Source organism: Mastigoproctus giganteus, chromosome 10, assembly GCF_048544385.1.
Source record: "Mastigoproctus giganteus isolate SK-2022 chromosome 10, ASM4854438v1, whole genome shotgun sequence".
Classification (NCBI taxonomy): domain Eukaryota; kingdom Metazoa; phylum Arthropoda; class Arachnida; order Uropygi; family Thelyphonidae; genus Mastigoproctus; species Mastigoproctus giganteus.
Window position 1 is genome coordinate 153,159,035 of NC_143584.1, and position 16,184 is coordinate 153,175,218.

Here is a 16,184-nt window from a genome sequence, read left to right on the forward strand (position 1 = left end):
GCCAAGAGAAAAGAGGAAATTTTTTATGAGTCCTCAAATCAAGCTACTATTCCAAGATAAGAAATTCACTAAAAAATTAAATACTATAGAAATACGAGCCTGGAAGGCATTCAAAAACATCTAATGGAACTTTTGAGGCAATGAGAAATCACAAAATGACGGTGAAATTGTAGATGAGCTAATTTTAGCATACAGAGAGTTGGGATGCAACATGTCATTAAAGCTTCATTTTCTACATTCCCATTTGGACTTCTTTCCTGAAAACTTGGGAGCCGTCTCCGATGAACGTGGTGAAAGGTTTCACCAAAATATTTTTCAAATGGAAATAAGATACAATGGAAAATGGAGTTCAAATACGTTGGCAGACAACTGTTGGAGTCTCATATGGGAGACACCAATGGATGATTACAAAAGGCAAAAAATGACAAAATGAGTGTTTTGTTATCAAATAAACATTTCTGTAAACAGAATAAGGTTAATAAACCCATTTTTCAATATTTAGTACTATATGTAACATTTTCTTAAAATATATGAAATCTTTGCCATCAAAATAACTAAGCACAAACTGCTCCAATTAGGACACCAGTTAATCCTAATCACACCCACAACATCACATTCTAATTCTTTTTCTCACCAATACCCTTCTAAGTATACTGTAATGGTAGATCTGAGCTAGGTCAGCTCATACCTTTATGCTGCTTTTAGCTTTTGCAGAGTCTTTTCCCAGAAGCATTGGCACCTCTGTAGTCAGGTGGGAAGGAGCAGCAGTGCATAGCACACGCTTCTTGATTAGACCGGGGTTCGAGCCCGTGACCACCAAATATGGAGGATGTGGAAAGGTCAGGGAATGACCACCGCATATTCACGGAGCAATATGGCCTTAGTTGCTAATGCTCCTAAAAAAAAAAAAGAAAGAAAGAAAGAAAGAAAAAAAAAAAAAAAAACCAAAAAACCAAACCTAGAAGCATTCTTCTCTTGTAGTTATAGCATTAAAATGGTTTATAAAATGTCCTGTTAAAATGTTCTGTTTATATTCTGGCACATCCCCACAGGTCAAAGGAGTTTACAACTAGTTATTTGAAAAGAATATTATCATGAATCATATTCAGTGGTTGCATGGGCTCAAACCATGTTCAAATCAAATATATACAACTGTACACCCATGTTGGTCACTCAGTTATTTGGGCCATATGGATGCCATATGGGATAATCTATACAAATAATGGCGTAGATTATCCTATATAAAACTGGTTAAACTTCAGGTTTCAACAGTACAGACCAGGGGTGGGCACGCATGAGGTCAATGAGAGCCGCATTCCGGTTTTTCATATATTATAAAGAGCCACACCATAGTTACATAGTATTAAATACACAAATTCAAATTTAATTTAATTTAATTAATATGATTACATATTCTACACATCTTAAGTGTATACATATATAAGAAAATATAATTAAGAGAAAGAAAATACAAAATAATTATTTCAAAATTTTAATAATAAAAATGCATTAATTAAAAGTATAACATTTAACGAAGACCTTTGGTCAAATTTTTGAAATTTGGCGTTGTTGTTATTATTTAGGAGCATTAGCAACTAAGGCCATACTGCTCCGGGGATAGGCGGTGGTTATTCCCTGACCTTTGCGCATCCTCAGTATTTGGTGGTGACGGGCTCGAACCCCGGTCTAATCAAGAAGCGTGTACTACGCACTGCTGCTCCTGCCCACCTGGCTACGGAGGCGCCGACATTTGGCGTAAAATTTGTTAAAGCTGTTCGCAACAATTCAGTGAGATGATGATTGGTCAACTGTGAACGATATTTCGACGACACAAACTTCATTGTGGAATACAAAGATTCACAGCAATATGTTGTACCAAAAATTGAAATTAGACCACTGCAGTTTTCTTTAAATGTGGATATTTTGATTCTGGCAAGAGTTTCCAAAATTCAATTATTGAAGTAGATTTGTGCTGCATTTGCAATGCCTGATCCTCTTTCATCTCTAATAACTCCAATTGCCCAGCCACTTTTTCAACAAGTATTATTTCAGAAATTGGAAATCCATCTTCAATAATATCACAAATAAATGGGTTCACAAAATATGGAAATGTGATTTCAAATCTTCAAACCTATGTTTGAAATCTGCTTGCAATTCTTCCAATTTTTCTTTGTATTCGTCTAACTTTTCTTCTTTGATATTAATTATATTTGCTTTTACTCGTGGAAAATGATTAAATATTTTGTTCTTAAGATCGTACACAAAAAGCCGAAGTTTAGCTTCAAAACTAAATACAGTTTGTGACAAATCAATAATAATTTTTTCCTTTCCTTGTAAAGCCAAATTAAGTGTTCGCAAATGTTCTATAATGTCTGTAAGGAACATTAAGTCAGAAAGCCAAGTTTCGGCGCCTCCGTAGCCAGGTGGGAAGGAGCAGCAGTGCGTAGCACACGCTTCTTGATTAGACCGGGGTTCGAGCCCATCACCACCAAATACGGAGGATGCGGAAAGGTCAGGGAATGACCACCGCATATTCCCGGAGCAATATGGCCTTAGTTTCTAATGCTCCTAAAAAAAAAAAAACCAAATAACAATAACCAAGTTTCATTTTCTAATTCTGGGTATTTTTTTTTTTTTTGTAAATGTTATGATGGGATTTAGGAGTTCCACAAAACGGCCCAAAACATTGTAAGTTGACAGCCATCTTACAACACACCATAGGGATAAATCATTGGGCAATTCATCTGTTTCGTCATTCACTCGGAACTCTTCTAAAAAGTTCTTAAATTGACAATGTGTTTTGGCATTTTTTCTAACTAAATTCACAATTTGCAAAACAATGTTCCACACAATTCCGTATTTGAAGTACTTCGCTATGAGATGCTCGCGGTGAATTATGCAGTGAAGAGGTAAGAAACGTGGAATTTTAGGATCGTTGTTTAAAAGACCAATGAGACCTTGGTTTTACCCTATCATTGCAGGCGCTCCGTCAGTCACAACACTTACAAGTTTATCACGAGGCAATTCAAACCTGTTCATCACTTCATCAAGCGCATTTCTAACATCTATACCACGAGTTGTTTTGATAAGAGCTACTAGGTCTAACATTTACGTCTGCAGATACATAGCGGACAAAAACGGCCAATTGTGGAACGTCCTGAATGTCTGTAGACTCGTCGAGAGCTAAACTAAATGCTGTACAATTTTTCAAATCACACATCAAACTATTTTCAACATTTTTACTAATTGCACCAATACAGCGCTCAGTTGTACGGCGTGACATAGGAACCTGTGCGATCAATTTATGCAGTTTTGTATTATCTGGATCCAAAACTTTAACCACTTCTTCCAAGTTTCTTTCAATAAATTCTCCTTCTCCATATGGACGTTTGGCACGAGCAATATTCCAAGCTATCAAAAAACTAGCTTCGTTTGCTCTGTCATCTTCGCGACTAAAAGAAGACAAGAGTCCTTGTTGCTTATGAAGACCAGATTGCAAGGACTTAAGTTTCTCTGTTCGCAATTTTGAATTGAGTGGATATTGAGTTGAAAAGTGGGGATGACTTCCTTCGTAATGTCGACGTAAATTACTAACTTTGTAGTTTACAATTGTAACTTTACAAATAAGACACAATGACTTTCCATTATTGTCAATAAAAGCAAAATTTTCTACCCATTCTTCTTGAAAGTTTCTATTTTCTTGTTCGTATTTTCATTTTTTGATATTTTCTGAGGTCATGTTATCAAAAAATTGAAATAAATTTAATTCCAAAGTTTGAAATTGAAACTCTTATGGGAGGTTTGGTCACATTTTCTACCCACTCCCGGTGTAGTGTTGCACAAGTCCGCTGATGGTGCCAGCACTGTAAATGAGCGCAGATTTATTTATAATCAAAATAAAAATAGCAAAATATCTAGACATAAAAAAAAAATAAACATAACATAAAATCCGTATAACAAAATATTAGTTACTTAGTTAATTTAACAAGATTCATTGAAAAAAGTTCTGAAATAATAATAAAAAAAAACGGATTTAAATTTTCAATGGGAGCCGCACTTAACTCAACGAAGAGCCGCATTTGCCCACCGTTGGTATAGACATTTCAAAAAAAAAAAAAAAAAAAAAAAAAAAATTATGTTTTCAGATTAAAAGGAAGCAACTAATTGGAACAACTTTCTTATGAAAATTACAAACAGCTCACCCATTTTAAACATTTAAAAGTTGAAGATCATAAAACTATAGTGAGAAAATTTAGTTCACTTTTTAGTTTTTCCCTTAATATCTATAAATACTGAATTAAAAGTTTTCTGTTTATATTTCTTGCAAGGACATCCATAAATAATTTATGGTTAGTAGGCATTGTGCTCCTTGTTAAAAACAGACCATGGTGAGATAAAAGTCAACTAATATACAAGGTAACACTTTATATACATACTTCTTTACCACCAGAATTTAAAATTATCTAACATATCATGAACTCAAAACAAATAATAATCAATGTACAGATACAGGGCACAAAGTCTGTTTATATCATATATTAAAGTTAATCTCGTAAGATAAAAATAATTTAAGATAATCACTAATCCTACCAAAAATAGCTATTTAACACAAACACATGCATGCGCTGTACCTTAAGGTTTAGAGGATTGACATCAGCTACATCTTTACATTGACCTTTTTCTCCCACTCGTGGCTGGTCCAGAAGATATAGCAAATTTTTGCCTTCCAATGTATAAGTAGGCCAAAGTATGTGCACTTCAGCCTCACGAATAATGCTGGGACCACGATTATGGAACTATAAAATAAACATTAACAGATTAAATATGCTGGCCTAAAAAAAAAAAAAGTTCTGTCATATATATTGAATTAAATAAAAAGAATTATATACAAAAAACACTATAATACTAAGAATTTTATATGAAAACTCAAAACAAGACATTCAATAGTTCAGACACCATTTGGGTTTGTTAAGGGGAAATCATGCCTGACCAATTTGATTGGATACTATGATGTGATCACAAAGGAACTGGATGCAAAAAATAATTTTAATATCACATATTTGAATTTCAAGAAAGCTTTTGATACTGTTGCACATAAAAGGATGCAGTACAAATTGTAGCAGAATGGCATTAAGGGCAAATTGCTGCTATGGATAAAAGGATGGCTTAGTGGGAGGAGGCAAAGAGTGGCAATCAATGAATACAGTTTGTCATGGACTAATGTTATTAGTGGAGTCCTCCAAGGTCCAGTGTTGGAACCATTGTCATTTTCTGTATTTATTAATGATACTGATGATGGTATAACAGGCTTAATGTCCAAGTTTGCAAATGACACAAAGGCTGACAAGGTTGTTAATAACCGTAACATGGGTATGCTGCTGCAACAGGATCTGGAAGAGTTGGGCAGATGGGCTGAGAAGGGCCACTGACGTTTAATATCAACAAATGCAAAGTACTACATATGGGCAGCAGTAATCCCAGAGTAACATACCAACTGTGAGGTACTACATACAGGTAGTGGAGAATGAAAAACAGCTGGGGGTAATTGTGCAGTCAGATATGAAATTTTCTGAGTAGTGCAGACAGGCTGTCAGAGCAGCTTGTGGGGTCTTGTCAATGATATATAGGAACTTTGCTAGCAGGAATGAGGAGGTGATTATCCCCTTCTATAATGCAATGGTCAGGTCACACCTTGAGTACTGTATACAGGTCTGGAGGCCTCATTTTAAGAAGGATTTAGAGCTCCTGGAATGAGTAGAGAAGGGCAATGAGATTGGAACAAAGGGATGCTTCTAAAGGCTTCAGCTCTACAAATTGCAGTGTCTAGAGACTAGGCACCTGCAAGGAGATCTGATTGAGGTATATAAGGTTTTGAATGGTTTGAGCAAGCTCAATACTGATGAGATTTTTCCTCTTGCTCAGAGTACACACTTGAGGGGTCATAAATTCAAATTGAGAAAAGACAGTTTTAGAACAGATGCGTGGAAATTTTCCTTTAGCCAACAAGTTGTTGATTGCTGGAACAAACATCAGTCTATTGTTGTGGAAGTTGATAGCTTAAATAAATTCAAGGAAGAACTAGAAAAACTTTTGGAACGAATGCATAGGTGAAATGGGAGGAGGAGTTTTTTTTTTGTTTTGTTTTTTTGGCTGATGCTGTATAATCTTGCTGTACCACTACTAATGCTAACTTAACAATATCAATTAAAAATGTTTTAAACACTTTTCAGAACTTTTAACAAAGGCAGCTGACAGTTACACATAAGATATATTTTCATTAACTCAATCATTTAGTAATAGGTTACCATATAGAGCATGGAAGCCATAAGCTTTTACTGCACTGGCAAGAAAAAAACAAAACAAAACAAAACCAAGTAGCTAAGAAAATACAAATTATATGCTTCCTGTTTCACATAGGTAACTATCCCGCTGACCCTTGAATTTATTCAAACTGTTAGCCTCCATTACCTGCAAGGGCAACGTTCCAGTAATCAATAACTTGCTGGCAAAAAGAAAACTTCCTACAATCTAATCTACACCACAACCCCTGTAATTTGAATTTATGGCCCCATACTTCTGGAATTCTTTATAACAGTAAAAGTGAAAATTCCAACTTCATTCATTTTACTACTTACCTTTTCCAGAGCCTTATAAACTTCAATCAGGTCACCTCTGAGGTGCCTAGTTGTTGTAGCCCACATAATCAGAGTCTTTTCTCCTACGGCTGACATTTTTCCGATCTCACCCACCATTCAAGTTGCCCTTCGTTGGACCCTTCCAAGAAGCTCAATGTCTTTTTTTTTCAGATGAGGTCTCCATACTTGAACACAGTATTCCAAATGTGGCCTTACAATTGTTGGGTGGCAGCAATTGCCTTATACAGTAGGATTATGAACTCCCTATCTCTACAGGATAGCATTCGATAAATCTTTGATAGGACACCATGGACGGCTTTCCTGGCTGTCTATTTACACTGTTCAGAAAACTTCATATCTGCCCATATTGTAACTCCCAGATCACTTTCCTCCTCCACTGTTTTTAATTTAACCTCACCAAGTGTATAGGTTATTTGTGAGTTACTATTCCAAGTGTAAGGCCTTGAATTTAGCAGCATTAAAACACAGCTACCACTTTTCTGACCATCTCTGAAGTCTGTTCAAATCATCCTGAAAGAGCACTGCTTGGCACTGATCATTAATGACTCTACCAATCTTTATGTCATGTGCAAATTTTAACATCAAGCCTGCTATAACTTTAATTAATGTCATTTATGAAATTGAGTAAAAAAAATGGTTCAAGAACCAATTATTGGGGGACCCCACTCCTGTCATTACACCAATCTGAAGAATATCCATTAATCTCAATCTTCTGCCCTGCTGCCACCCAGCAATCCAGCTTCGAATCTTACCAGTAATTCCAACATGTTCAAGCTTATACAGTAACCTCTCATAAGGGACCAAGTCAAATCTTTGCTAAAATCCAAATAAACTATGTCAAAATTGTTCCCTAAATCCGGCTCATGAGTAACTGTGTCAAAATAGCGTACATGATTTTTCCTTAACAAAGCAACGTTGTGTATCTTTCAGAATGCCAATACTATCTAAGTGTCCCTGGATCGCACTCTTATTCATTGACTCTAAGATTTTTCCTACTACCAAAATCAGACTAACCAGTCTGTAGTTACCAACTTCACTCTTAGAACTACTTTTATGTATTGGCTTTATACATTGGCACTTTTCCAATCGAAAGGAATCTCTCCTGAGTTCAAAGATGCCCTCATAATTAACCTCATTTGTTTAATACACTCCCTGGTGGTCTTCCTCAAAATTACCATGTATGTACCATCAATCCAGGAATCTTACATGCCTTAATGCTCAAAGGTTTTTCTAATTAACAGTAATCTGTAATTATGAAACCACTAATTACATATGGCTTAGCCTCATTCGCATAGCCACTTCTCAGTATTAAGGGTCTTTCATTAGTAAACACAGATGCAAAGTAGCTATCAAATTCATCCGCAACATCAGCTGAGTTATCTAAGACTTTCCTATACTCAGTGCACAAGTGTCCGATCTGATTAGCTTTCTTCTTTATTGGTCACATACATGAAAAATTTCCTGTCCCCATTCTTTGCTCTCTTAGCATTAAATGCTTTGTCATACACAGCCTTGGCCTCCCTAACCTTATTTGTGTGCCTTGAATCTGTTTAAGCTATCAACTTCTACAACGACAAATGGAAGTTTGTTCCAGCAATCAACCACCTGCTGGCTAAAGGCAAACTTCCGCACATCTATCCTACAACTGTCTTTCCTCAATTTGAATTTATGCCCTCTCAGGCAATTATTCTGAGCAAGAGGAAGAATTCCATCAGCATTGAGCAAACTCAAACCATTCAAGGCTTTATACACCTCAATCAGATCACCTCGCAGGTGCCTAGTCTCCAGACACTGTAATTTGCAAAACTTAAGCCTTTCTTCGTAAGAGAAACCCTTTGTTCCATTCACTAATCTTGTTGCCGTTCTCTGTACTCATTCCAACAGCTCTACATCCTTCTAAAAATGAGGCCTCCAGACCTGTACACAGTACTCAAGGTATGGCCTGACCATTGCCTTATACAAGGAGATAATCACCTCCTTATCCCTGCTATAAAAATTCCTGTATATCATTGACAAGACACCATGAGCTACTCTTGCAGTCCATCTTCACTGCTCAGAGAACTTCATATCTGCCTGCACAATTACCCCCAGATCCTTTTCATTCTCTAACACTGTCAGTGTAGTACCACAGAGTTGGTACGCTGCTCTGGGGTTGCTGTTTCCCATATATAATACTTTACATTTGTCAATGTTAAACTTCATTTACCACCTCTCAGCCCATCTGCTCAACCTTTCCAGATCCTGTTGCAGCAGCGTACTATTATTAGTGTCATTAACAACCCTTCTGAAATTTGTATCATCTGCAAATAAGACATTATTTGCATGATGTATCATCATCAATATCATTAATGAATACAGAAAACAACAATGGACACTGAACCCTGGGGAATTCCACTAATAAAAACTGGTCCAACCTTTGTATCGTCTGCAAACTTGGACATTAAGCTTGATATACCATCATCAATATTATTTATTAATACAGAAAACAATAATGGACCCAACACTGAGCCCTGAGGGACTCCACTAATAAGATTAGTCCACGATGAGCAGTGTCCATTGATTACCACTCTCTGTCTTCTCCCCCTCAACCACCCCTTTATCCATAGCAGCAATTTGCCTCCAATGTCACACTGTTCCAATTTGTGTAGCAGTCTTCCATGTGCAACAGTATCAAAAGCCTTTCCAAGATCCAAATATATGATATTAAAATTATTCTTTGCATCCAGTTCCTTTGTGACTACATCATAGTATCCAATCAAATTGGTCAGAAAATACTTCCCCTTAACAAACCCATGCTGTGCCTGAGCTATAACTGAAGTCTTGTCTAAATAATCCTACAATGTTTCTTTAACCAGTGCCTCCATTAATTTCCCTGGAACAGAAGTTAAACTAACAGGTCTGTAATTACCTGTGTATCCCTTTGATCCTCTGTGGATTGGGGTCACATTTGCACATCTCCAGTCCATGGGTACTTCCCCCGAGTCCAAGGAAGCTCTCATAATTATGGCTAAGGGTTTGCTTACTTCCTTTGCTGCCTCCTTTAATATAACTGGATAGATTCCATGCAACACAGATGCCTTTCATATGTTTATCTTAAAAAATTTCTCCTCCACTTAACTCTCAGTTATTACAAGATTATCTAGCTTACTGCCAGAGTTTAATACACCTCTGGCATTCCCCGCCCTGAATAACTCCTCATGTGTGAATGTAAGTGCAAAATATTCATTTAGTTTGTTAGCTACCTGAGCAGGATCAACAGCAATTGAACCATCAATATCAAGTGGACCAATCTGATTCATCCCCTTTCTTCTAGAGTATATATAAGAAAAGAACTCTTTGCATCCTTTGCCAAAGATTTCTCGTAATCTGCCTTCACCTGCCTAACTTCCTTTGTAACTTGGTTACAGATCAACTTGTATCTATCATAGGCTTCTGTGTCACGTGTTAATTTATATGTATCCCATGCATTTTTCTTCTCTGCCATATGTCTCATTAGTTCATCTGACATCCATTTAGGCCTAAACCTTGAACAATATTTCTTAGTTGGTATGTAAAGTCTAGTAGCTTCCAAGATAAGTTCTTTAAATGCTTCCCATTTTGAATTTGCTGTTGGTAACATCATCAGTTGGTCCCACTGTATAGAAATTAAATACTGTCTCAGACCATCGTAGTCGCCTTTACGAAAGCAAAAACCCCTCCCTTTACCCCTGATGGTAGTTACCTCTTTGAGAAAATCCCACTTCAGCACACTGTGATCACTGCCAAATAGTGGTTCCTTTATCTGCAGATTCTTAATGCATGAAGAATCATTACTGATAATCAGATCAAGAGTATCACTCCCTCTAGTTGCCTCCCAAACATGCTGCTGTAGAAAACAATCATCCAATAAATCCACAAAAGCCTTGCTAGTGTGTGAGTGACCAACTGACAAATTCCAGTCAATCTGGGAAATTAAAATCCCCCATTATAAGACACTCTGATTTACTGGCCCACTCTATTTCTCTGTACAATTGCTCATTATACTCATAAGATTCAGCGGCGCCTCCGTAGCCAGGTGGGCAGGAGCAACAGTGCATAGCACATGCTTCTTGATCAGACTGGGGTTTGAGTTCGTGCCCACCAAATATGGCAGACGCGGAAAGTTCAGGGAATGACCACCGCATATCCCAGGAGCAATATGGCCTTAGTTGCTAATGCTCCTAAAAACCAAATAACAACAACAACATAAGATTCATTAGGCCTATAATACATACACCTACTCTAATTTACCCTTTCCCAGTGCTTATGTCACACCAAACAGACTCAACATTGCATTGTCCCCTAACATCAATTGGATGCACTTCCTTAGATTTTATGTGTTTCGAACTAACAGCATAACCCCTCCTCCCTTCTTGTCATGTCTAACCTTTCTGTACACATTGTACTCCTCAAATTCCAATTCTGCACTGCTTATGTCTGTGTGACACCATGTCTCTGATATCCCAACAATATCTGCCCTTGATGTCTTGTCCAGCCCTTCAAGCTCATCAAATTTAATAACTACACTCCTAGCATTATTGTACGTGCTTGCTTGTTTGTTTGTTTGCTTGTTTGTTTTGGGATTTATTAGGCGCATTGGCAACTATGGCCATAGTGCGCCAGGTGTACTTGCAAGTATACATGCACCTGTTTCTACTCTTAGTTACCCTAACAAAGCCCATGTATTTACTTGTTTCACTATGACTCCCAACAGTTCTGGAAATCTCTATTGCCTTGCTTTCCGGGCTGCTGCTCAATAGCATTTCTATTGAAATGCAAGAATCACTTTTGCCTCTGCCAGCGGCTACTGTTAATCTATTAGTCTGTGTAACCCCCAGGCTAGCAGTTTTCCAACCCACCTAACTCTGCCTGAATAGAATCAGCAAATATTCTTGCACCCTTTCTATTTAAGTGTCTCCCATCCATGTAGAAGCAGTCTCTCCTGTTAACAAGCACAGACCAGGCAGACAAAAATTCTATCCCTTGAGTCTTGCACAATCTCTCCAGAGTCAAATTGATCGACAAGGTTCTCATCATATACTCCCTCCTATCGTGTCTAGGCAGAATTCCAGACACTTTCAAATTCAACCCTAACTCACGGCTTTTTTTCAACACTGGCCTATACTTGTTAAGTAATTCCGCCTGTCTCCTACTCTTAATATCAATAATGCCAATGTGTACAAAAATATCACCCTTTGTGCCCTTAACAGATTATATCTGCTCTACAATGTCATCAACCTTTGCCCCTGCAGACATACCCTGGTCCTGTTCTACCTATCTTTTTTTCACAATATGTTCCGTTTCCCACAATAGAGTCACTGACAACTAGTTCCTTTGGGATCAGTGCATTTTGCCTTTCAGTGTATCATGCAACACAGTGGCAACTGTGTTGCATGATGTTCAAGTGCAAGCTTTGGAATTAATGTGGGAAGCTCTGAGCTTGTTGTTATGTTATGTTGTTATTTTGGTTTTTAAGAGCATTAGCAACTAAGGCCATATTGCTCTGGGGATATGGGGTGTGGTCATTTCCTGACCTTTCCGCATCCTCCATTTTGGTGGTCACGGGCTCGAACCTCAGTCTGATCAAGAAGCGTGTGCTATGCACTGCTACTGCTGCTGCAGTAGCAGTGCATAGCACAGTTCTCACCCGAGCCACAGCACACCCCACCCCCCCCACCCAGTTCTCCCACCTGAGCCACAGCACATCCTATTAGTTCGAGCCTTTTTGCTTTGCTGCTCTGGTCTGAGTCATGATTTCTATTCAATTTCAAATAAAATTCCAATACTAAAATATAACCCTAAAACTTATATTCCGAATGCAGTTATAACACTATATATATGCATTTCAGTATCGAATATTACCTCCGGGGTTACGTAATATGACTTTCTTATCTCCTGTCAAATTATATGTATTAATTTATAATATTACGTTTGTAAAAACTAGGTCGTTATATGTATTTAGTTAAAAAAGTACAATTTAATTGACAATGAAATTTAATAAGATTAGTAAATTTTACTGATTAATTGATACTTTACTAACTGGCTTATCTAGTTTTCCGTTAAGCCTTACACTATCTAGTTCAGGCTATACATTGTATCGTATAACAAATGGCGGTGAGTTACGAATGGTAAATCTATGGACACGATGTATTAATTACTTGTCAAAATCGCAACTATCTAAATTGAAAATAATAAACCACGGAGCTTGTCTAGGTCTATCAGCTACTTATAGAAAATAATTTAATCTAACAATTAAGTCAATAAGCCGGCTAAATATAATTAAAAACTTGTCCAACACGTGGATTAGATACCAGTACTGATACTAAGTAATAACCTGCAAAATCTCTAAGTTCAAATTAAACTAAAGTATTGTTACTAGGAATATAAAGCAACTCTATAAAATAAATTAATCTGCCAATAAGTCAATAAAAAAGAAAACATCTCTATTAGCTAGAGCCATAAAAACTTCGCCTGTTCACATGTACTCTCATACCCAAATGCTATCTTTTTCTACTCTATTTGACTAGCAAGCTCTGCAGTCATCCATTTATGCATCCTCATCCTGCAATATATTCTTAATGGTATGTATGCATTCATGGCTTCTGTGATTTGCGCTTTAAAAGTATTCCATAATTCAAATATATGTCCTCACTCAGCAATCCAACCAATTAATAGATGCAATATAGCACCTTAACCTTTCAAAGTCCCCTCTTCTGAAGTTAAAATCACCGCCTTTAACTTTAACTGTTTGTTATTTGGTTTTTAGGAGCATTAGCAACTAAAGCCATATTGCTCCGGGGATATGCGGTGGTCATTCCCTGACCTTTCTGCATCCCCCGTATTTGGTGGTCACGGGCTCAAACCCCGGTCTAATCAAGAAGCGTGTGCCATGCACTGCTGCTCCTGCCCACCTGGCTATGGAGGCGCCTTACCTTTAACTTCTGCAACATCTTTTTTCATTTTCCAACTGATGATTTAAATCGATCACTTATTGACAATGGTTCCTGTACTTTAAGCCCTGTGATGTCATCTGATTCATTAGTAATGATAAGGGCAAGAATATTCTCACCCATAGTATTTTCTCTAACATGCTTGTACAAATAATAATCATCTACTTTATTTAAAAAAAATTGTAATCCATGGTGGTTTCCCCTCCCACTTATTCCAATCAATTTGAGGCAGATTAAAGTAGTAGTAGTAGTAGTAGTGGCACATGATGCAAGAAAGCAAGTGTAGGAGCTTATGCAGCATCAGCCAAAAAAAAAAAAAAAAAAAAAATCACACCATTCCCTCCAAATGCCTATCCAGTTCCTCCTTAAATTTATTTAACCTATCAACTTCCACAACAACAGATGGAAGTTTGTTCCAGCAATTAACCACCCGCTGGCTAAAGCCACCCATAAGAAGCCATTCTCACTTGGTTTCCCATTCCATCCACATGTAGATACTCAGCGTATGCTTCACAATCTACCGGTTTGAAGATTACTCCCACTCTCATTATACCTTTTTTTTCAAGTAACTCACACCACACAGATTCTATGCTGGCAGACATAACTTCAGACTCAGCAAAAGTCCTTTTTGAGCTCAGGGTGCTTTTGATAAGAAGCATGACACCACCACCCCTCCTATCTTCCTTAAATACATTATACATACCATAGTGGAACTTATCATCCCCAATTTCCACATTTCTGTTAGCTCTATTTATGTCAGAATTAGTTGTCCTAACCAACAGTTCAAGTTCAGTTATTTTATTGACAACACTTCTGACATTACTGTAGACACAGTTGGAACTAAGTAGTCTTCTATAGTTTAGTACTCTGACACACTGAAGTTATTTAGGTTTGTTTCCCTAGCTTTATCTTCCCCATCATTTGAAACGTTGCTATCTTCAGAATATTTTACCAATGTTGGCTGTTGGGGCAACAAAGAAGAATTCTTGAGGTGAGTGCAAGCAGCACTTTGACTCATATCATCAGATAAATGCAGATCTAAATTACCCTTCCACCCCCCCCTCCAACTAGCAATTTTCCTGAATGCTTAAGGTATCCTCAATGATACTGGAAAAAATCCTTGCAACCACCTTTCTTCAATTTAATACCATCTGAAAAAATTGCTCAAAAAAAGCACAAATATTCTCTTTTTATGAACATTAATCTGGATAAAAAACTTGTACAGAGCCACAAGCATTTTTGGAAATTCATTCTTCTCTACACATCACCATACAAGAAATAAAAAATAAATAAAAAAAAAAACTGTTAACATGAAGACAACAAAAATTTAAAACCTGATATTGTTGAGGCACAGTGTTGTAATCTAGATAATTTCAGGTTGTAATCTTTTGTTCCTCATGTAATAACGATGCATGAAGAATAAATCAAATTTCTAAAAATATTTGAACGCTATATAAGTTCTCATTTGGATTAAATCTGTTTTATACAGAGTTGGTGAATTTCATTTACCATAACACTGCACATTTCTCACATCACGGAATCTACTTCCAAAGTAAAGGATAATTCAAATAATTATACTTTAATTATAACATTTACATTACATTTATTTATAAATAATTAAATGTAATCTTATTTAAAGTTAAAATTTAATCAGTGGACAGTTGCAAACTTCAAAATTAAAAACATTTCTGAATAAAAACTAAATCAAGCAATTTTCTTAACCATACATTTTATATACCTCATAGACATGGGTAACTTCTGGTCCGACGTCAGTTTCCCAGATTTTTTCCTTTGGTAATACTTGAGATACATTGTAGGTTAAATCTTTAGGATCAGAAATACTGAAAAATTTTAAAAAATAAAATAATACAGTTATGTCATAGCATATGTAATATAACTCTGATGGAGTCAAATATTATATTTTAGTTTACTGTAGTGATATACAGAGTGAAATATGGTAATGAGGCAATATTTACAGAACTTACTGAAGCCTCTGTAAATTAGCATTTATAGCAATTATCATGGAGAAGCATAAATTTGATAAGAAATAACTAGTGCAGAATGAAAGCAAAATTAAAGCACTTTACAACAAAAAAAAAATGATCTGTTGCCAAATAGAATCCCAAGCCCAGATGATACTAATTTCCAGTAAATTTCTTCCTTATTCATTGGTGGCAAGTTATAAATACAAAGATTGGAAGAGGCATATGCATGCATCTCTCTCTCTCTCTCTCTCTCTCTCTCTCTCTCTCTCTCTCTCTCTCTCTCTCTCTCTCTCTCACACACACACACACACACACACACACACACACACACACACACACACACACACACACACACACACACACACACACACACACAGTAGAAATAAATAACTGCTAGCTCTTTTATTTTCACTGTACTAGAGTTTTTTTTCCTCTCCTCTGCTAAATGTTGGCTTCTGGTAAACTTCATTAAATGCTGCTTCATAACCATATGTTTCACTGCTGTAAATTAAAGTGTTGTATTTTCTCTCCACAATAGAGTTTAGATTACATATATGATTATATTGAAAAATATT

General features: G+C 36.7%; 1 protein-coding gene across 1 annotated transcript in view; it reads right to left on the reverse strand.

The window, feature by feature from the left end:
• Positions 1–16,184, reverse strand: part of LOC150079392 (integrin alpha-PS2-like) — a 514,720-nt gene that overhangs the window by 26,615 nt on the left and 471,921 nt on the right. The window contains exons 24-25 of the mRNA XM_090382299.1: positions 15,363–15,465; positions 4,632–4,796 (exon numbers count right to left, since the gene is read on the reverse strand). Of these exons, the coding sequence (XP_090238425.1) occupies positions 4,632–4,796; positions 15,363–15,465 (268 nt within the window). The remainder of the gene's footprint in view (positions 1–4,631; positions 4,797–15,362; positions 15,466–16,184) is intronic.